The sequence below is a fragment of the Limulus polyphemus genome, unplaced genomic scaffold (genome assembly GCF_000517525.1).
Source record: "Limulus polyphemus unplaced genomic scaffold, Limulus_polyphemus-2.1.2 Scaffold967, whole genome shotgun sequence".
Taxonomy (NCBI): domain Eukaryota; kingdom Metazoa; phylum Arthropoda; class Merostomata; order Xiphosura; family Limulidae; genus Limulus; species Limulus polyphemus.
In genome coordinates this window covers 211,144-234,338 of record NW_013666577.1, presented here as the reverse complement: position 1 = coordinate 234,338, position 23,195 = coordinate 211,144, and the positions used below count along the sequence as shown (strand labels likewise).

The 23,195-nt window shown below is 29.4% G+C and overlaps 1 protein-coding gene across 3 annotated transcripts in view; it reads left to right on the top strand.

The window, feature by feature from the left end:
- LOC106461475 (syndetin-like) overlaps positions 1–23,195 on the top strand; it is a 71,091-nt gene that overhangs the window by 11,785 nt on the left and 36,111 nt on the right. For all 3 annotated transcript variants that reach the window (XM_022388445.1, XM_013921298.2, XM_022388444.1), the window contains exons 4-14: positions 3,148–3,219; positions 5,054–5,178; positions 6,625–6,742; positions 8,315–8,350; positions 10,081–10,163; positions 11,536–11,677; positions 14,517–14,657; positions 14,938–15,061; positions 18,382–18,556; positions 18,664–18,762; positions 22,027–22,117. In XM_022388445.1, coding sequence (XP_022244153.1) covers positions 3,148–3,219; positions 5,054–5,178; positions 6,625–6,742; positions 8,315–8,350; positions 10,081–10,163; positions 11,536–11,677; positions 14,517–14,657; positions 14,938–15,061; positions 18,382–18,556; positions 18,664–18,762; positions 22,027–22,117 — 1,206 coding nt within the window. The remainder of the gene's footprint in view (positions 1–3,147; positions 3,220–5,053; positions 5,179–6,624; positions 6,743–8,314; positions 8,351–10,080; positions 10,164–11,535; positions 11,678–14,516; positions 14,658–14,937; positions 15,062–18,381; positions 18,557–18,663; positions 18,763–22,026; positions 22,118–23,195) is intronic.

The window sequence follows — 23,195 nt, the reverse complement described above, 5'->3', positions numbered from 1 at the left end:
TACAACGTTTCGACAAGGTTTTGTCATCATCAGGTACCTCCAGCCATTATTAGTCTCAAAGTGGGTTCCTCGTCATCGAATTTTAGTTCAGTATTGTTTGACTAATAAGCAAAAACCAGAATTGGCATGCTGGTATTTTTTTTTTTACTTCCTCAGTATTAGCTGCTTTCATGATATTGCTCTTATCATTAAAAAATGCTGTAAAGTTGCTTTTGATATAAAAAAAACAGGACTATCTAGAGTCAATTTTATATCCTTGTGATTTACTTCTAGATAAAATCTCAAATTTAGATAAATACCTTGAGTTTTTGTTACTGTATAGCTTCATCCTCTTTATATATACAGTAAGCCTAAACATTTAAATTTCAATATGAACAACTAATTCATGTTCTGTCCTCATATCAACCCATTCACAATGGGTAGGTAAAAGTGTGCACCTCACAACATTTTATAGAGGTATATTCAAAATTTAATTAAACTATTTAATTCTCACTGTACACAAATAAACTTGGCATCAAAATGTAGTTGACAAATAGAATTTCATACAAGTTTTAAGTTCTTAGTTTTATAAAGAAATACTTTTAAAAATCCTTATTCTCCCTTAGTATGAGAATTGTGACATTTGCTCTTTAAGTATTCCCTCTTATCTAATTTATTTACCACTACTCTGAGAGGTACAGAATTTAACTTGAGTTACTCATTATAATATAAACATTACTCAGGCAAAGCATAATTTTTATAGCCTTTAGTCTTATTTGTTTGTGAAGCCATAAACTGACCCACTTTCTGCACCCACCTTTCATGTATAACCAATAAAAAGACAAAGTTTTAATCTATCAAATTATTATTTTTCATTGTTTTCTGTAGAGAGAATTGTCTGTTTCACCTCCAGTTAAAAACTTTTCCCATGGTATTCACATAGACAAGCTTAGCTGAGTTTTTAAAGGATCTTATCGCATATTTAGAAAGCCAGACAAATTATGGTAGTTATAGGACATTGTTTGCTTTGTGTGTGTTATTATTCTGTGTTTTTAGGTGCATTATTTAATTAAGTAAAATTTATTTACTTTAGTAGTACCATTAATATAAAAAAGTAGGCTTAAGCTTCATCGACAGTTGACAGCAAAAAAACAAGAGGACCCAGGTAAGTACTATATTTATTGTTTTTCAAGTGTATTCTTCATTTATTGTTATAAAGTACCAAGAATTTAAAAATTAGAAACTTATTAAGTTAGATTACATAAAGTAGTAAAAAAAATGTTCATGAGGCATGCTCACCAGCAGCTTATGTGTTACGTAATTCAATATGGCAACTTGAGCTGCATGTTCACCGAGTGATTTACAACTTGTGTGGGGGGATTATCAGTTCAAAGAGCAATAAAGTTAAGTATAAACAGATGCATACTGTTATGAGCTTTAAGCTATTTATTATAAACAATTGTAGTTCTATGTTACTATTTACAATTATTCTAGAAAGAAAAAGGGTAATTTAGATTTGTATTTTTTAAGTTGGTTGTGAAGTCATTAAATGAACCAAATGGATAAAAAGTTAGGGTAGAGAAAATAACAGATAAAATATAAAGTTTTACTGAAAAAAATCATTTGATATTTATTTAGAGATTATGCAAATGAAATTTCACAAGTTTCAGATAAAGAAAAGTATTTTCAGTCTTAACATGAAAATCACTTAATCACTTGGCATGGGGCAGTCAACACTCTGACTTCTTATATTCTTGGACAAATTTTTATAACAAATACATAATTAAAAAGTGATTTTTTGTGTACAAAAGATTTGTAATATTTACTAAAGTTTGACAAATTTCATGAATAAAAAACTGAGTACTTTCAGAGTTATAATAAGTATACCTTCATGGTGGTTATGAGATCCTGTAAAATACACAAGCCTGTTGCAAAAAGGTTAAGACATGTTTTACTCTGGATTGTGTTGTAAAAGATAGTTTGTCTGTAAAGTTTTTCAAATTCATTGCTCTCTCACATTTATAATTCAATCATCTTCTCTTTTAACATTTTTGGAATTGGGAAGAGTCATTTGTAAAACTATTTCCTTTATAATCTATCTACTAGTTACTTATATCAGTATCCAATGATATTTATGACGTACCTTATATGATTTGGTAAATACTCTTGTGTATTGTCTTACAAATTTTATATGTCATGGATAATATTCACATTTTTTCAGTTGAACTGAACCATTTGATAATCTTTTAATCCTGTTTTATGTACCTTACTTGGTAGCTGTTACACCACCGTTGAAATCCTATTGTTCTAACCATTGCTGGACATTCCTTTCCTTACTACAGTATTTTATCTTAGCTTTTGTCTTGATATTTAATTGTTTTCTGATCCTACAATTGTACACATAGATTGACAAAATAAGTTTTTCTCAATTCAAGTTAGTTACATTTGTGGAATGTTCAGGAAATAGAAATCACTCTCCTCAATTCAAGTTAGTTACATTTGTGGAATGTTCAGGAAATAGAAATCACTCTTTTAATATCCTTAAACTTTTATTTGAATCATAGTTTTAATTTTTTGTTCTGTTTGAGAAAGGCTATTTAAGTCGCATTACTTAACAAGAATTGAAGATGTGATTGAAAAACTTAAGTAGTCAGAATCACACATTCACATGTAAATGAGTGACAGAATAAGTCAAGTCACAGCAAAGAATTCATCAAGAGGTATCTCCTTGAAGGACATTTTAAAAATAACTTAATTGGCATTACAAATCAAAAATATTCTAGATCTAATTTTTTCTGTAAGAAATATGATAATTTATGTCTGTTTGTTAGAAAAAACTTCTTTAATTCTAGTTTAGAAGTGATATATGTAGGAACTCAGAACTCTGTTCTTGGATTGATTTAGCCCTGAACTTCATTATAAGATGTCAGAATGTAGTCACTGATTGTCCGTATTCTCATGTAGAGCAGTTTTCTGAGTAATATTCAAGGTATATAACATACCTGTGGTATTTTCTTTTGTGCACAGATGCTTCATGCATATGGTAGTCTAAATAAGTTTACTGAAGATAGAGAATACAATGAATAATTTTTTCTTAACATATGCAAACATTGTTTAGAACTAGATCAGTAAAGGTATAAAGTGTATGTTATTTGTTTGTATTCACAGAAAATCCCTGCTGAGCTTGATCTGAATCAGATCATCAGAGATAAAGAGTATCTTCAGAAGCAGCAGTATGTAGTGAGTATCTGATGATTTGAAATTTAAGATTGTAGTGTCTTAAAAATTGCAAGAGCACAAAGTAGAATGATGAAAGATATAAATACTTGTACATATACATGGTTATTTTATAAAGTTAGTTGGCCTTCAAAGATGTTTGGTAGATGAACTAATGAGACTAAGAAAGGTGATTTCAGTGCTAAAAGTAACTATCACCAGGAAATTTTGATCATAAAATCTGCACAGCCAACATGTTAACATTGTTTGATAAGACCACTATTAACCCCTTATCATCCATGGAAGGTTTTTTTTTTCCATTACTGTAGCAATAATTTCACCACAACAAACCATGCACGAGGCATTTAAATGACTTGTGAGACATTTGACATATACATATGTGGATGGAGATGATGTCTAGCATACATAAATATACAGGTGGAAGTAATGTCTGCCATGCATAAATATACGTGTGGAGATGGTAAAGGTTAATGATCACTATTGGTTGCATTCATGAGAGAATGCTGAATTTGATTTGTGTTTACGTACATTTTGCTTATATTGCTTGTGTGAAGCTTAGAAATGCAAGTGAAGAAAATCTTAATATCATAGGCAGGGTGCAACACATTATGCATAGTACAGTGTGTGTAATCACAGTGCATTTTCTGTATTTAAAATATCTGAGGGTTTAACGTATTTCCTGGATTATAGCTCAGTTTGTTTTGTACACTTGAAAATAAACTGTGGCTGTTTTACACTTGGTTGTAGTAGTGTGATCTATATATAATAATTTAAAATATTGATTAAGTTTGGTATGACATTTATAGAGTCAATGGTAAGCTTTAAATCAAAATTAACTTGAACATATACAAAAATACCTTGAGATTAAGCACATAACCAGTTCTAAGTATTTGATATTATTTTTGTTTGTTGCCAGTTACCTACATTCATAAAATCTATCAGCTGAAATTTGGTTCAAAAGTAGTAAGACTCAAGAAGGATTTAGTTTGTGGCTTCTTAAACTTGTAAACCAAGAACGTTACAGCTGGTCTTTGATGGTTGGTGACAGAATAGTAAACAGTTCATGTAAAATGCCAATAACAGATATAATTATGTGAAAAGAAATGAAAATAATGCTGACCCATCTTTTACATATTGTTATTCAAAATACCTCTTAACTGCTCCCTAGTATCTTGGTATAGTTATAGAGAAAGGTACATGTGTAAATACATAGATGGATAATGTTAAAACAGTATGTGGAACCTTGGTAAATATTCAGAAACATCATTAACAAATCACAGTTTTGGATTAACAAATACTCATTTTTAGTTACATAATACATAAATATTTAATATCTAAGTGTATAGAGCTGAGGTTAAAACATTTAAGACCTTGCTAGTGGTTCTAAGAAATGTACATGCATATGTTTACTAGGGCAAGTTTCAAAAATAACTGAAGGGCAGATTTTCTTTTAGTGAGTTGCTCCCTTGACCCTCAACATAATTAAATTTATAACCCTGAAAATAATGTTTATTCTCCTAAAAGATAATCATTTAACAATATTGTAACATGCACAAAGCTAATTTAGTTCATATTTATTGTGAAAGAAAATATGTGCTTAGGTCATTTTTATATATTGTAGTGGATTTGTTCTCTTACTTTAAATCCTTTCTGATAACACCACTAAATGTGTTTGAACATTGTAGTGCAAAACCTGATCTACCTGTTACTAGTTGACTTTAGTGTATGTAAATATTTATGCAATATTATTTGAAGATAAGAAACTGTTTATATTTAAGTTATTCTCAGTCCGACCTTGTGATTTTTCTCATCATTGCTGTTTTCAAACAACTCTTAGGTTTCTAAGAAAGTTTCAGATCTCATACTTCAGAACCAGACTGCCTACACACAGGAGCTGCATAGAGTCACAGAACTTCAGAAGAATCTAGAACAAGCTGGAGTCATATGTTCTCAAGGCAGAAGGTATAAAAACTAACTGTAACAAATATTTTGAGTATAAATCTTTTATTAAATGGATTTTAATATTTTTACCATAGCTTTCTGTGACTGGTGGATTCATTTTCCCAAAACTTGGGAGGGGGGGGTCATATCTACTTTGGGTGAATTATATATAACAAATTAAAGTGTTAGAATCATTCTAACGTCTATAGAAGGCTTATAATATGTTTTTCACCTTAAGTGCTGTTTTTCAACAAAACCAAATTGATGTTATATGTATATATGTACATACACATGCACACAGTTATTACCTACTAACTACATTATATTTTTCGTTCTAAGTTTGCTGTTGTAGCTGTTTATTGTCCTGTTTTACTAAGATGTATTCTCAAGGCTTCTCAAACAGTAGTCCACTTTGTTACTAACTAGACTGGACTGCTGTCCAGCTGTGTTCATTTAAAAAATATCTCACATGTACTGCATTTTAGATATGGAAACTGGATGTAGCTGATATTTTATTTCAACTATACAAACATGTATTTTTTAAGTGGATGTGGAATGCTTATTTGTTTTTCATTTTTATCTTCTATAGATAATGGCAGTTTTTTTATCTTGGTATGTAAAGCTGTTGTTTGTTGATCAGTGTTGTAAAGTTTTATGTTTGGTTATTCATCCTGGATTTATATTATGGTATATCTTTTTCATTTGTTCATTTATCTGTTGGCCATGTATTAGTGGCTACATAAACATGTGATGGAACATATTGCACTGTTACATTTTTAAAGTTTCAATGTCGCTTTGGTATACCATGATTTTATGGTGCTGTTGACACTTTTTAATAACTTAATAGTTGTTGTAATTTCTCTGAATATTTCAAGGTAATCTGAAGAAATATAATAGTCATTTTTGCAGTAGTAGTTTACTTTGTCCTTTTTATTGTTTTATAGAACTATTACATCATAGCTACTATTATGCAACGAGCACTCACTGTTTGAGATGAGTTGATGTCTTTGCTTATTTTGAATTGTACACATTATTGATTCTGTAGTGTAAGAAGTGTGATAGAAATAGTTTAGAATAATTTGAAAAATATAACCTGCCTCTTCTTGAGACCATTGTATCAAGATTTGTTTTCACTTTCATTGTAACTTAAGTAAGTGGATTTTACTTCTTGATATTTATTAGGAAGTTTTTGGTGGTGTCATCTGTTTATCCAAGCCAGGTTTTTGTTCATGTGTAGCTTTTTGATGGGTGTTTTGTTCAGTGTGTTTGATATTTATGTGTATTTCATCAGCGTTTAATTATGAGCTAGAAATCTATGTCTTTATAATTTCAAAGAAGAATTGAAAGTAAATCAAAACCTGTTAAACAGGCTTAGTGTTATAATTTTAAAGAAATAAATAATTGCTATTTAGGTATCTATACATGTAACATTCTGTCTGTAGTGGTATTTTGTAATTAAACTTCTAGCCACCTAGCAAGAGCCAGAAAGGATTTTACCACTGCTAGTTTAGGGATTCTTGCAAGTTTCAGGAAAAGAGAACGACTTTTGGGTCTCCTAAAATTTCTGCATTCAATTAAAACCATGGTAAGAAGGCTTCTTGAGTGATACATACATGTTTCAAAATATATGAATTGGGAACATTGTTTAATATTTTATATAGATAAAAAACAAATTCTTGTGGGATTTTACAAGAAATAGTCGCTAGGATATCCAAATATTCTGATATTTGTCTACAATTTATAAGCTGAAAGATGGGTGATTTGTAAGTAAATGTGTTATATGAAAAAAAAAAAATTAATTTGTATCCAAATAAACCTTCTGTTTGATTCCTTCACAAAAGTAATGCCCTGCTCAGTTGAAAAATAATTACTCAGCTTTCAGCTTCTACTGAAAAAACATGTTTTTTTTTTTAATTTCTTCTTCTGGTAAACTTGGTGGATATAGTGCAAACTCAGGATTGAATTCTAAAACATTTGTTATGCAAAGCAATGTGAAATGGAGTGTTGTAATAAAGTTCTGTGACAAAAATAAGTGTAATAATTCTGATATATAGTTTGTGTTCTGTTGTTCTTTTCACAGGAACAGTAACATATAAATTCTTCTTCCTGTATTAGCTTTAGTTATTTCTATTCTGAAAAGTTTGAAATAAGAGGTTCTTTAACTTATTTCTACTTAGTGTGGTAGTTACAATAATTAACATCCTACTGTTTATTTGTTGCTATTAAGCTGTGATTATACATAACTTGAACTGTATAATATTATTCTACTTAGTATGATGGCTGCAATATTTAACATCCAATTATTTATCTGTTGCTCTCAGAGTGTAATGATACATAGTCTGAATTATGTAATGTTATTCTACTTAGTATGATGGCTGCAGTATTCAACAGCAAAGTATTTATCTATTGCTATCCAACTGTAATGATACGTAGTCTGAATTGTATAATATTATGTATGGCTAAGTTTTATGTTTTTTGTTAATATATATTAAAATTTGTTTTCTACCTGACGTTTTTTTCCTAAAAGATGACACACGACTATTACATTACCGTGTTATAATGATATCCAGTAGGCATGTTTTATAAAGTGAATTTACACATAAGAGTAGTTGCTTAAAAGAATGTTTTGGCAAATATTTTAGTTCCAGTATTTGCTAATTAATTTTTATTAGGGGTGGTGTAGGGGAAAGGGCAGTCATGCTGGAGCTGTAGGTATTCCAAAATGTGCCTTAGCCTCCCTTGTAGCCCACACAATCAATGAAAAGTGCTTGCTGGTAATGCTAGTTTACTTTCTAAGTGCTACAGTATGTGTGTTCACAAGATGTAGAGTGTAGTCCCCCCCCTAAATTTTGTCTAGCCCATCAGCCTCCTCACTGAGAAGAGGCTGGCACCACCCCTGATATTTGTTGTGATACTTCCATTAAGGTTTAATTTATGAAGCAAATATATAACTACAACTTCTACTGGAAATTAATGTTTTGTAGCTATGTTTCTTCCAAACAAAAATTTTGTGTAGCGAATAAAATCTGAACAAACATAGTAAAATAATGTGAAATTGTTAATTAAGCTTTAGCTGTTTTTATTTTTTATTCTTACAGCTTAAGAAAGAATTTGCTTATAGAAAGGATTTTTTTTTCTGCATTTTTTTTTATTCTAGCAAGAAACGGATGTAAGACTAAGAGAACTCTTAGAGGTAAGATGATATTTGTAAATTTAAACATATTTAAATACATTAAACTTTAAGGAAATGCCTAAAGGGTACTAAGGTGATAACTATACCCGATAGTCACAACCAAAAATTATTATGATGTATATATATTTTGTCATTTTGCATATATTACTGTAAAGTTTTTGCATTTCTAGCTGTAATAAATAATGAATAAACTTAGTATTCCAAAAGTTGTTTAATCTCAAAGTCTACGTTCAAGGGAGGTCCAGTTCAATCTACTCTTTGATCAATGTGTGGTATTGGTTTATACTAGTTTCAGAGAATTCCACTCCTCATCAGTAACTCTGAACACAAGTTAACCAAAGAGAGAGAAGCTGGACCTATATCATAGTGAAAAGTATCAAACATATTGTTGGTGTGAATGTACTTTATAGTTGCTTTGAGAAAAACCTATACACCTGATAGGTGGAGTGAAAATAAAGAGTCATTGGCCACTATTCAGTTCTTCACCTTATATAGCTGCACAATAGCAGGTATAATAAATAATCTTAGTATTCCGAAAGTTGTTTAATCTCAAAGTTTTAGTTCAAGGTAGGTCCAGTTCAATCTATACTTTGATCAACATGCGTTACTGGGTTATACTAGTTTTGGAGAATTACACTCCTTATCAGTAACCCTGATCACAAGTGAACTGGACCATAGTTTCATAAATTATGGATCATCAGTAACTACATCTTTAGTTACTGAAATTTCCCTTCTGATCTTTGTTTTTTACGTTTCTTCAAATATTTTTGACTTGTCTAATGCTTATCATTGCTCTCATTTTTTTTTAAGTTTATGATGTGCCAACACTTACACCACAGGGTTCCTGGTTCTTTTTTCGTGCTTTCTAGGTTTACATTTTGTATTTCTAACAAGTTAACTTTTGATTTGAATGGATAAAAGATAATAAAGAATAAATTGACACATCTAAATGAAAACTTTTTATAATTTTCATTTAGATATGTCAATTTATTGTGCATTATCTTTCACACAAGTTTTTATTCTCACATCTTGTTGAACAACATTCATTCTGAAATTCTTTGATTTTATGTACAGCCAAGAAATGTGTGTATAATATTGCGTCTTTAAGATTCAGTAGATTAAGGACTCAGGATTACATTTTATTCCTTTTTTTGTTGATTGTCATCTTAGTCATTTAATTAAGTTCTCTTTTAACTTGCATAGACTTATCCACTTTGTCCTGGTAATAGATTAATCTGGACCTTTCTCTTGTAGATACATCGATTTGATTGTGCTATTTCTGAATAAGAGCCTTCAATACAAAAAAACAACAACAACTGAACATCTGTTATTCCAGTGTTTCCTTATACACAGTTTCAAGGCTCAGTTAAAGCTAAAAAAAGGCTTAGAAACTTGCATATTAAGAAGACAAAGTGTACAATGTTTTGTGCATTTTAAGAATATAGTAATATTAAGAACTAAAAAACAGATACAGGCATTATTGTAAAGGAAGGGCACACTAGTAGGGCAAATGAATTTTTGTCCATTAAGTTATGTGCTTGTTAAAAAAAATGATAAAATACTTCCAAAAGTTTGAATTGTTAGCCAAAACCCTTTTTTTAATACCTTTTAGATTTATGGGTTAGAAATTAATTTATATTGTTACATCTTTGTTTTTGATTTTAGTGAATGTAATCTTATTTCTGTCAAAAAAGTTTTTACATATGTCAATAAATATAACTATTCTGTAGGAAGAAGATTACCCAGGCGCAATTCAGCTCTGTCTGGAATGTCAAAAAGCTGCAATACAGTTCAGGCATTACAAGTGTATTAGGTAGAGTTTATTTTACTATTCAATCTATTTCTTGCCCAGAATGAACTTCTAAACACTAATTTGTTGACCAAACATTGCTTTTTAGTATTTATTTTCTACCAAAAAATCAATCAACCAGAATTTCTATAAGTGCTTATTTTAATGTGTAACTCCAGGTGGATTATTCCAAAATTGAAATAATAGTCAACAAAAATAATTTTCTACAAAAGATTTATTGATGTACACATATATAATTGTCCAGTTGATAAACATTTATTTACATAAGTTTTGTATGAATATCTCTTTGATTTCTTCTAGTATGTTATTAAACTCTTACGGAGTTTTTGTGTTTAATCCAGCAGCTTCTATTTGTTAGTTCCAGTGAGTGGCTAGATATTTATTAAAATGTTATTAGAAATTGTAAATACTTTATTGGTAATTATTATTATTTTTTTGCTTTTGTTTTTCATTTGTTGTTTTTGAAAAGCATGTTTAACTTGTACATTACTGATGGAGTTCAGGGTGACTGAATACATCCTTTATGTACAAAATGACATAGGATTAGACTTCTTCATTTGTTAAAAACAGCTATAAAAACATTATTCGGACTTCTTGTTGCTATGCATATTGTTTAAACATATAAATCTTGATGATCAAAACAAATTGCTGCCTCAGTCTAACCTCTGTATTACAATCTTAATAATACCTTTCCAATTTCTTAAAATTGTATGTATCGTAATTGACTTTTTAACATGCGATATGGAAGCTACTGGTAAAAATCTTGCATTTGTTGGCTAAACCATCTTTGTGATTTTGATTTTTCTCCAGAAAATAGATACATATTTATATGTGTGTGTTTATGGTTTTGTAGCATTACTGCTTATTTTTTATATTTTTTTTTTATTCATTAAACCAATTTTGCATAATTTCTTGCTTTTTTTTTAGATTTATTGTTTACAATAAATATTTACAGTATATTTATGTATTCAAGGTAATTGGGAAAGAGTGAAGTATTTTTAAAAATTTACTTGCCACTTTCAGAATTTTTTTTGGCTTCTTTGGCAAATTGAGAAGTGAAATTTTAGTAAATGACATTGTTTAGTGAAGTTCATTTGTAAATGTGTGTATCTATCTTTTGCTTATTTCAAAAATATTTTATGTTTTAAGATTGGTGTTCTATTCCTTTATACAAATACTTTACAAATTTATAAATTTTCATTATGTTGGTAGTCCATTATCTATACCAAAGAGAGAGAGTACAATGCTGTACTTAATTTTTAATTATGAAGATGAATTGGCTCAAAATATCACAGCTTTTTTTACAGTTTATAATATAATTTTAGTATGTGTATACTTTTTTCCTCTATATTAGGTAAATTTCTTATTTTGTTAGTGAATTGAGCTCTAAGCTCCAAGACACATTAGAAATGATGGAAGAAAAGCTTGATGTTGCTCTGTCAAAAGTCTGCACCAACTTTAACACTACACACTATGAAAAACTACAAGCTGCATACAGATTACTGGGGAAGACACAGGTAAGTTTGAAACCAGTATAGATTTTCAAACTTTTCACACTAGGGCCTTTATATGGAGAACTCTCATGGCAAGGTTATCTGGACTGGTGTACATGAAAAATTGACAGATAACAAATAAAGGGTCATTGAGAACAAGGTGTAGTGCCTTGTGGTTTCTCTTGAATAATTCCCTTGATAATATATGATTATAGAAGGTTATTGGTTTTTTTGTTTTTATTTGCTGTTGTTTTTATTCATAGAAAGACATACATTTCATTGGCTTGACAGATATCTATATATGAGCTACTTTTTAAGGATGAAGAAATATGGCTATCAAGATGTTAGGGTTTGAAGCAGTTTGCATGTTTTATGTAGCAATGTTAATTATTCCCGTAAAAGCATATTTTGTGATATCTTAGCCACTCAGTTGAAACTTCAGCATCAAAGAGAAACTTCTGATTGTTTTCTAAAGGAAATAATAGTACAGTATTTGGTCAGATAATGATTATTTTTAGGAAACATGCACTGGCAAGTCGCTCTTACTGTTTGTTATACTTTTCCCCATTTTTTACTGAGTCTATGTATGACTTATTACTGCTATGCAAGTCTACAATATATTTATTTCAGTTTGAAATTCCTCTAATACAATTATGTGTGTGTCTGATGTATTTCATGAAAATCTCCCAGAAGGATCATTACATCCACATATCACAATAGATAAAAGCCTAATATCCACACATCACAATAGATAAAAACCTAAGATCCACACATCACAGTAGATAAAATACTTATATCCACACATCACACTAGATAAAAGACTTACATCCACACATCAAAGTAGATAAAAGACTTACATCCACACATCAAAGTAGATAAAAGACTTACATCCACACATCAAAGTAGATAAAAGACTTACATCCACACATCAAAGTAGATAAAATACTTATATCCACACATCACACTAGATAAAAGACTTACATCCACACATCAAAGTAGATAAAATACTTTTATCCACACATCACACTATATAAAAGACTTGCATCCACGCATCAAAGTAGATAAAAGACTTACATCCACACATCACAGTAGATAAAATACTTATATCCACACATCACACTAGATAAAACTTACATCCACACATCAAAGTAGATAAAAGACTTACATCCACACATCAAAGTAGATAAAATACTTATATTCACACATCACACTAGATAAAAGACTTACATCCACACATCAAAGTAGATAAAAGGCACATCCACACATCACAATAGATAAAAGACTTGCATCCACACATCACAGTAGATAAAATACTTATATCCACACATCCCACTAGATAAAAGACTTACATCCACACATCAAAGTAGATAAGACTTACATCCACACATTACAATAGATAAAAGACTTACATCCACACATCAAAGTAGATAAAATACTTACATCCACACATCACACTATATAAAAGACTTACATCCACACATCAAAGTAGATAAAAGACTTACATCCACACATCACAATAGATAAAAGCATGTCATCTGCACAAGTATGGTCTGTCTAGTCAATTTCTACTTGCAACTTTTTTCTTACCATATTTACTGATATACTATTTGTAATTCTAGACTCTCTTACTTTAATTTTGTTTTTTACAACTAGTAGCCTTCAAATGTATGAGTTACTAATAGTATTATTAATGTTCAGGGTTTCAGTGTAAGAATGAGTCAATTCCTTTTTAAGCCTAACTATGTTGTGTTCAACAACATCTTTTAACCTTCAGATGAAACATACAACAGTTGTGTTTCCAACTAATTAGTAACAAGGTATGTGAAATTGTGACCAGTGAATGGTATAGACATCATTGGACATTGCTACTTACAATACCATCTCAACATTCCTATTTTAACATAAGATATAAATGTATGATCAATTAAACAAAATTTTCTGTTTCAAAAAGTACCTTGCCTGTACTAACTAATTATAAGTATTTGTTATTTTATCAGGTAGATTTTTCTTAGCAAATTTTGTCACATTAATTTTAAAGTGTCAAAAACAATAAATGATTAGTCAGTTTTAAACTCTGCATTTTTAGTAATGTTTGTAAATAATCATAAATTCAAGATTTAAAAATATGCTTTGTTACCCATCAGTCTATTTGGTTACCTGCGTTAGTCCACATTATGATTTTTTATCTTCCAAGTTGTAGGAAAATTATGCATTTGAACTTCAAATCCTTCATTGTTGATAAGGAAAAATAGTTAGATGAATAAATGCAGTAGTTTCATGAGCACATGTCCTTTCCACTTTTACTCACAGTTAGCATAAAAATATATTGATTTTAAACAGCTTACAATATTTTTGATAATAAATTTTTTGTTAAATATATTTCCGTTTTGATATTTAAGAATTACTTCACAGTATTTGTCTTGACATAGATGATTTTAAGATATATAGTGAATAGATAACTGTTTCTCATATTGAAATGTATCTTAAACTCATTAGTATACTTACGTGTCATTAATGTTGTTGTACACTAGGTAAATGGATCAATTGTAATAATGTTTGTAAATAAAATTGTTTTTTAAGGTATTGAAAGGCTCTTTGTTATCAGTTTCCTAAATATATATATATATATATATATATATATACAATTCAACACAATACTATTGTTTTAGGCTGGCACCCAGGTAATATAAATAAGGTGGAAACTTACATGGTATACAGAGGGTTTTAGTAAAATATCAAAGGTTTTATATTACTATACAGAGTTTAAACCTACTGTTGAATTGCAGCGATATATACAATTTTAGAGAAGTGACACGGAAGTGAAATTTTTAGATTTTTCTGAATGTGCACCTTTTTCTTTCAGACTGCTATGGACCAACTGTTGATGCATTTTGCCAGTGCAATTCACAACAAGGCTTTCACTCTGGTACTTGGTTATGTTGAACTTTGTGCTGGTGGATCTGCTACAAAGTTCCAGAAACACCACTATTCTGAACTTGCTAAGGTTAATATTAAGTTTTAATAATCTGTATTTCTTAACCTTCTAAATTTTCTCAATTAAGCAGATCAGGTTAAAATAATTTAGTATATTTGTTAAAAGAAAAAAAAGTACATCTGTATATTGTTAATCAACTTTTTGTTCTGCTTTGTTTTTCTCAATTTCATTTATTTAATAGCTAAAATTTTGAGTTTATCTTGAAATCAATAGTCTGATTTTGTGCTCTTGTACATTATTGAAATATTGTTTTTTAGTTATTGGTAAAACTTATGAACTGTATTTACAGTTGATTACAGTTGAAACCTTTACACCATGTCTCAAAGATCTTTGTAAAGCATTGTGGGAGGTGATGCATAGTTACTGGTGCATTGTGGAGTGGCACGAGGATCACGATTCTCAATCGTCCCAAGGTAATTAAACATCAAATAGATCAGTTTATGAGTTGATAAAACTTAGAAATATCAACAATTTAAAAGAATAATTGTTTATTATCTCTGAAATTGGTCAAGGTCATTTTGATCAACGTTGTAACTACCATGTAACCATGAAGCTATACATACTATAACTCTTAATAAGTGTATCTTCATGAAATTTGACAAGCTTTTAGTAAACGTTACAAGTCTGTTGTGCATAAAGGATAAAGTTTTTGAATAAAGTAATTTTACTAAAGACTTGTCTGTGAATCTACAAAGCCTAAATCTAAATGAAAGGCTATTTTAAGGTTAAGAATAAAAATACTTCTTGTTGTCTTACAGTATTTGTATTTCATTTGCATGACCTCTAGAACCTCCTAAATGAATATTAAAAGTTTTTCCCGTAAAGCTTTATATTTTATCTGTTATTTTTTATATCCTAACATTACTTGTATTGGCGTCTGTCAATTTGACCAACCTTGTAACCATCATGTAACAAACAAATATGAAATCTAAATTATCCTTTTTTTTTTCTTTGTAGAATGACTGCATTTTGTAATAGACAATTACTCACTATTTATTTTTATAGCCAAAGCTTAGACTTTTCACATCTGGGTTCATTTAGTTTTATTTCTTTACAGTTGTACTTAGACCCTTTTAGAGTACACTGAAAGCCATTTATCACAGCCAGACAATTTTGTGTAAACAGATGATCAAGTAAAAAAACTCTACAATTGAATTAAAATCATGCATTGCAATGTATATGTGCTAAGAAATTGAGCATCACAAGAAAGTTTTTAATTAATTTTTTTTAATTTATATTTTTATATCTAAACTAATAAGTTTCTAATTTTTATCTTTGATAATAAATAAAAATTATACATAAAATATTTAGTACTTACATCTGGAGTTTAGGCCTTTTGTCATTGACAGTGAAGTGCTGTAGGCCTACATGTTTTGGAACAATGTTGGTTGCCTAAAATATTATTAATGTATATTTCAAATATGCAATTTTAAACACAAATTATTATCACACATAAGAAATAAAATGTCCTGAAAATACTGATTTTTAACTGGCTTTCTAACTGAGCTATATATAGATTTAAAAAATTCCATTAGATGTTCGAGCCAAACAACATGGAGCCACAGTATGAAAATGAGGCTAAACATTTCCTTGTTAGTCCTGACAAGTAAATGAACTAGTAACAAATTTTTCAGAGCAGAATTTGATTTTTGTACATGTTGCAAAATTATGGCTTTGCAATATTGCTCGTATAAATGTGTAACTAGTAACTCATAAAATCATATAGGGGAAGAAAGAAAATCTAAAATGGGTCACGGGTGAATGGCCATGTCATCTCGTTTGATGACTCGCATTCAAAATTTTATTGAACTACTATTTCATGAATTTATGTCAATAACTTTGATATCAAACTGTAGATTATAATTCAATTTTAGTACTATATATTACTCAATTTCTTAATTTAAAAGCAAATATTAAAAAAACATAAACATTGATTTTTGTGTGTCACATGGTATGTTGAATGCAGCACTGGTTCAAATTAGATGTTTGTGAAGTCAAAATACTAAGTCTATAGTTTGGAACGAATTAGAAACTCAAATTATTGATATTGAAAACCTAGAATATAAAATAAGAACCTCTTATCTTTTCAATTTGCTAAGATATTGCTCATGTAATAAATCAAACACAGTGACACCCCACCCGGCTCTTTCCATTTTTTGGAAACACTCCCTTCTATACACTTACATCTATATATGACATGAATAACCAATGTGAAGCTCAGAATGTCCCCCTTGTGGCTTTCTCAGGCATTTTAATGGACTTGGTGACATTTCTTTCTTTTGAACCAACATTTCAACGAGGTAGGGTGTGTCTATAGTCTGCTCGTAATTAATATTTTTTTAGACTAAAGTACATCTCAGTTACTAAGCTAGATAAATTATAGTGGAATTCTATGGTATTAATGTAGTAATTTATGATTTTTTAGTTATTCAACTGTATATATAAAGCCTAGAAAAAATTATATCCTCCACTTGTGAAATTTTAAAAGGCTTAGCAACCTACATCAAGCAGCAATCGAGTACAAAGGTCATAACTAGAAGAGATAATAGTTTGCTTTACTTCTTTAGTTACTGTTCCATGTTTTAGGAAAAATATGTTTAAGAACTTATTTCAAAATAGCAATAATCTATATACATATATAATGTATAATAATTGAAATTTGACTGTATTTTACAAAATACTAGTCTACTAAAACACAGCCAAGACAACCTACTTTGCACAGACCAAAGGTCAGTTTTACGTTATTTGATACAATAACATGAGTGCACATGAGCCTCATTGTTATAACTTCTGAATTGTTAGTCAGGCATGGCTGAAAGGTCAGTATAATAAAAATAATAAATATATAATGTTATGAGATTTAAGCTATTTTGTCTAAACATTTATGTTTTCGTGTTATAATTTATGTTTATTCTAGAATGAAAGAGGCATAATATATACATATTTCCTAATTTTTTATGGTGGTTGCAAGATTGTGGTCAAATCTACCAAACTCGTACAGAGATTCATAGTGAAAATGACAGATAAAATATAAAGTTATTTCTTAAGAAACGTTTGATAACTATCTCAACATTATAAAGATGCATAAAGGTATTTTTAATCTTAAAATATCACTTTGCATGATAGATAGGCAACATGTGAAAAGAAAGAAAAGACACAAGAAAAACATTGCTTAATAAACTTTAAAATGAAATGTGTATGAAAGCATTGTAATGTTTACTGATAATCTGCCAAATTTCGTTAACATTTACTTACTAATTTGAAAGTTATAGCATGAAAACTATAACAAGCACAAAATTGTTACGAGGTCCTCACATTGACTGACCCCGTATTGAAAGAGTTAAAATTGGAATTATAAACTACGTTTTGATGCCAAGTTTATTGAAATACATTCTTAATAAAGTTGTTTAATGAAATTTTAAATGTAACTCTCTAAAAAGGTTGTGACGTGTACTTTGACTCACCTGAATCTAGAGGGTTAATTAAAATGTATAATTTTTTTTGTGAAGAATAGATTATGTATTCAAACTTTTATCCTCTTCACAAATGTTAAAACATTCAGATTTTCAAAATTCAGGTATATTCTACTGGGACATGAAACTAGTTGGCTTGCATTTATTTTAAAATATTATTGTATTTACAGATATTTTTTTGTAAATCATTAATCAAAAAATTTGATTTATTTATCTTTTTTTTAAAATAAATAATCTTATTCTTTTTACAAAAACTGTAGTGAATGCCGGTACGGAGGTGAACCTTACACACCAGTATGTCCGACAGAAACTAGAACACGGACTCCTTCGTATATGGCAAGATGTGCAACAGAAGGTCAAAACCTATATTCTAGCCTCTGATCTATCATCATTTAAATTTGATGAATTCATACACATTCTAGATTTAGTGAGAAGGTGAGTTTACTTTACTTCTTGTTTAATAAAAATTACCACAATCAGTTGTTTTGACACTGAAGTTTACCTGTATTGATTTAATCAGAGCTTCTCTCTCTCTCTCTCAGGTTGATAGACATTGGTGAAGAGTTTTGTAATAGTAAGTCTGAAGATCTGCAAGAGTCATTAAGAAAACAATCTGTTAACTACTTCAGGAATTATCACAGGTAAATATATTAGTTTTTTCAGCAAAAAAGCTAATCAAAGATTAGTTTTTAACAGTTAATCCTTTCTATCCAGGCGTAGCTATTTTACAGTGCTACATTCAAAATTTATTTAAACCACTTTATTATCAATATACATCAATTTATTTGGCATGAAAACGTAGCTTATAACCCACATCTTTATATTATATAAGTTTTAACCTGTTAATTTCAAAAAGATATTTTTTAAACTTTTTCAAGCTTCATTTTTCTGTTTCATATGACACATCTGAGCTACAAATTCTCACTTCGAGAGTTTTCTAACTTCAAAAAGGATGCTCCAGTTTTCAACCAATTAGAAGCACAAATTATACATAGTTACAAGCTAGAATCTAAAATTGAACAACTACCTTCTTTATTTGTTGAGATATCAAATAAGTGTGTCAAACTGACTGGAGAAACCCCTCCTCTTTCTCTGTTAACTTTCAAGGTTGTTAGTTAACCAACTTTACAGGGCTGATGGAAATGTTTATAATCAATATAAAGAGCAGATTCTTATCTATATTAAGCTTACATCTGTTCCTTTGAACTTGAGGGGGGGATATTTAATTGATAGAAATATCTTGTTGTATAATTGTGGTTTTGATGCTCTGAATGGTTAACAGGATTTTATAACCTATTTATAGCTTCAGAAAGCTAGATAAATTATTGTAGTTTTGGGACATTCTATTCTAGTGGCTAATATATATTTGTGTTCTAAAATGCATATTTGAGAGCTACATTAACTCTCAACACTGGCTCAGTCAATTTGGCTGACCATGTGACCTCTTTGTACTTGTTTAAAGTCTTTATAAATTTCATACTTCCAACTTTCAATATAATGTGTATATCTTCACAAAATATGGCAGTCTTTCAGTTAATATTATAAGTCTTTCAGATACAAAAAATCATATATTTTTTATGAAGTATTTTTTATAAAACAGAATAAAGATTTGTCCATGAATATATTGTGTATTTGTTGTAAATAGTCTGTGTGCAAAGTAATTTTCATGTTAAAATTGAAAATACTTTTCCAAATCTCAAAAATCTCAAATTTCCTTTGTGTAATCCCCAAAACCTCCTAAATGCATTTCAAACGTGTTTTTTTTTTCAGTAAAACTTTATAGTTTATCTGTTATTTTCTCTAACCTATCTCAACACTGGATCGGTCAAATTGACCGACCTCATAATTACCAAAAAATGATTGAAATAAATCTAAATTACCCTTGTTATTGTTTTATTGCCCTTTGAACTGTGTCTAACTGCTATCCGCACCATTAAGTTGTAAATCACTTGGGGAACATGCAGCTCATGTTACAATAACGAATTACATTACCCACGAGCTGCTCACACGTGTGCCTTGTGAAACATTTTTATTATAATATTATTATTATTTATTTTACCTAATCTTAACTAACCTAAAAGGATTCCTCTTTTTTACATTTTAGTTTCTTTTATATTTATGAATAAAGAATAAACATGAAAAACAAGAAATAAAATTCTTAATGAATCTTCTTTTTTCTTGCTCTTGATTGTCGAAGATAGTTAACCCTAATTTTTTTATGCTAATGGTAGTAATGCATTTAATAATTTTTAGTTAATTATATAATGCATCAAATAATATTGACTAATAGCATGCAAAAAAGTAGACAAATTCCCTTACCTCTCAAAATTTTTCTGGCTTTCTAACTCTGCGATAAGAGTCATTACAAATTCATCCAAATTAGTCATTAACTTTCCCATGAGAACGATGTTGGAACTCTGAGTGAAATTTACATTTAACCGTTCAGAATATAATGTTATACAATATGTCATTTGATAGATGAAAACCTTGAGTTTCTATTGGTTATAGGTAATATATAATTAAATGTAAGAGAGAACTATCAACGAATTATGAAAGAGAGGATGTGATAGGAGGGGTCTAATTTTCTATTTCATAGCTCTACAACCAAACAAAATTGAAGACTATAAACATTTTGGTTTGTATGAACAATGACGATTTTATAGAGAGTAATTTACATTTAATTTTGTACTTTTTTGAGGGATAGTGGATAAAATAGGGAAGATGACGTACTAAGAGAAAATTCAGGATTTTTTAAAGTATTGCCTTGTAGAATGAAGAACTTAACACTTATATACTATTAAAATATGGATTATTAGCTAAGATTTTGTGCTATTCTAATTGGTATAACATAAACAAAAGGTAGTTTAATAAATTTTGAATGTAAGACACGAAAACCTTGTGTTGTGCGCAGCAAAGGATGCCTGTGGCGATAGGGTTAATAATTTTGGACGCATAAACTTATAAGACTCAATGAGGCTTAAAGATGAACTGCTTCAGATTTGCAAAAGTGTGCAAGCCAGTTTGATAGTGCAGCAAATACTATATTTTTAAAAAAATTAACTAAAATGTAAAACTTATAACCTTCTCGGGCTAGTCTAACAAAACTATAGTTACATAAAACATCTAAAATCTCACAAGTAATGCATATTTCTTGAATTACCATGTAAGTTCATATTTTGTTTATGTTATACCTGCCTGAAAAGCTAATTACTCTCGCTGTAATTTATTGCTTTGTTGACATGAGAATTACTGCCTCGGTTGGTACAAAGTACTGCAATAAAACCGTAAGTGAAAACAGATTGAAAAGTTTAGCAGTTGAGTTGAAATTATCAAGATAAGTAACTTGGAACTTTCTGAACAATACCGAAGTTGGTTTAGACTAAGAATGATATTACTCATTTTATTTCATATTTTTTTTCTGTACATTAACGATTTCTCTACTGACTTGAGAACCAAGTATATTAGTGTTAGGGTAGAGAAAATAAGAGGCAAAATATATAACTTTACTAGAAAGAAAACATTTGAAATTCATTTAGGAGATTCTAGAGATTATACAAATTAAATAATAAAACTGTATTAAATAATCTGATTTTTTTGTGTACAACAAACTTGTAATGTTTATTAAGAGCTTGCCAAATTTCATGAAGACACACTTCGTAAATTCAGAGTTATAGTAAAAATTATTTTGTATAGCTTTACAGACAAAGATCAGTTAATTTGACTGAACCTGTGAATAGATGGTTAATAATGGAATGTGTAACTGGTAATTTTGGTGATGTTTGATTATGATCCATAACTTGTATGATGCTTTTTTTTTCAGAATATAATTTTATTTTTGATACACAATATCCATAAGTGTATAATAGTTTAAATTTCAAATGTTTATTTTATTTTTTCTTGTACAGGGGCTGTATGGAGGAACTGAGAATGTTCCTTGAAAATGAAAGCTGGGCCTTGTGTCCTGTTCGACCTAACTTCAGTATTCTTCAGCTACAAGTATGTTATAAATATCATAAAACTAAATTTGTATGTCAGAGTTTGAATTTTATGAACAACAGATTATTGAAAACATTAATTTACAATGTGTTATTTAACCCTGTCCAACCCTTATCTTGTGTTTTTTATGAGGGCAAATAACATCGTGAAGTACCCCCCAGTGGCATAGTGGTATGTCCGCAGACTTACAACGCTAGAAACCGGGTTTCGATACATGTGGTGGGCAGAGCACAGATAGCCCTTTGTGTAGCTTTGTGCTTAACTACAAACAAACGTCATGAAGTTTTAAGAATTTCTGTCTGAGTTTTCCCTTCAAACATTTACAAAATAAAATTATGACTGAAATTCATAGATTTAGAATTTTTCTTGTATATTTTGTCAATTTTCTCTCTTTATGATGTAATAAAAACAGTCATATAAGCTGCTAAATGTTTCTCAAGTTCTCCACTCAGTCTGTTAAACTAGGTATTTATTAACTATATGTCCATTATTTACTGTAATTCTTCTTTAATAACAATTTATTGTGAATTCTGTCATTTTGATTTTATGAGTTATATATTAATTTTTGTGTATTGGACAAATGCTGTATTGTGGAAAAAATATGTTTAGCACTCAGTAATGAGGTGTAATTTTTTACATGGGTGTACCTACATTTTTATAGGATGTTGAATATTAATTGAAGAAATATTTATCATTGTACTAGTTAATGTAAAAAAAAAAGCTCAAAATTGCTGTTTTCAAGTGGCTGTGGGATGTCAGTTTTTATTGTTCATTTAAGTAGGCTCATGAGAATTGATGCTTCAGTTTTCAACTGTAATTGATAATAATTGTTATCTAGTTCCTATACTTTCTTTTTTAGGAATGGGTATAAAAGTATGACGTATCATGAAAGATAGACTATTCTGTACGTCAGTGCTTTTTATAGTCTTGAATTTTGAAATTACAAACTGATCTCATGTAATCATTCTCATTTAGACATAAACTTACCAACATATCATATACAGTTGGCTTTCTTAATATGTGATGTTGACAATAATTTCCTTGTGTATATATATATATATATATATATAACTAGAAT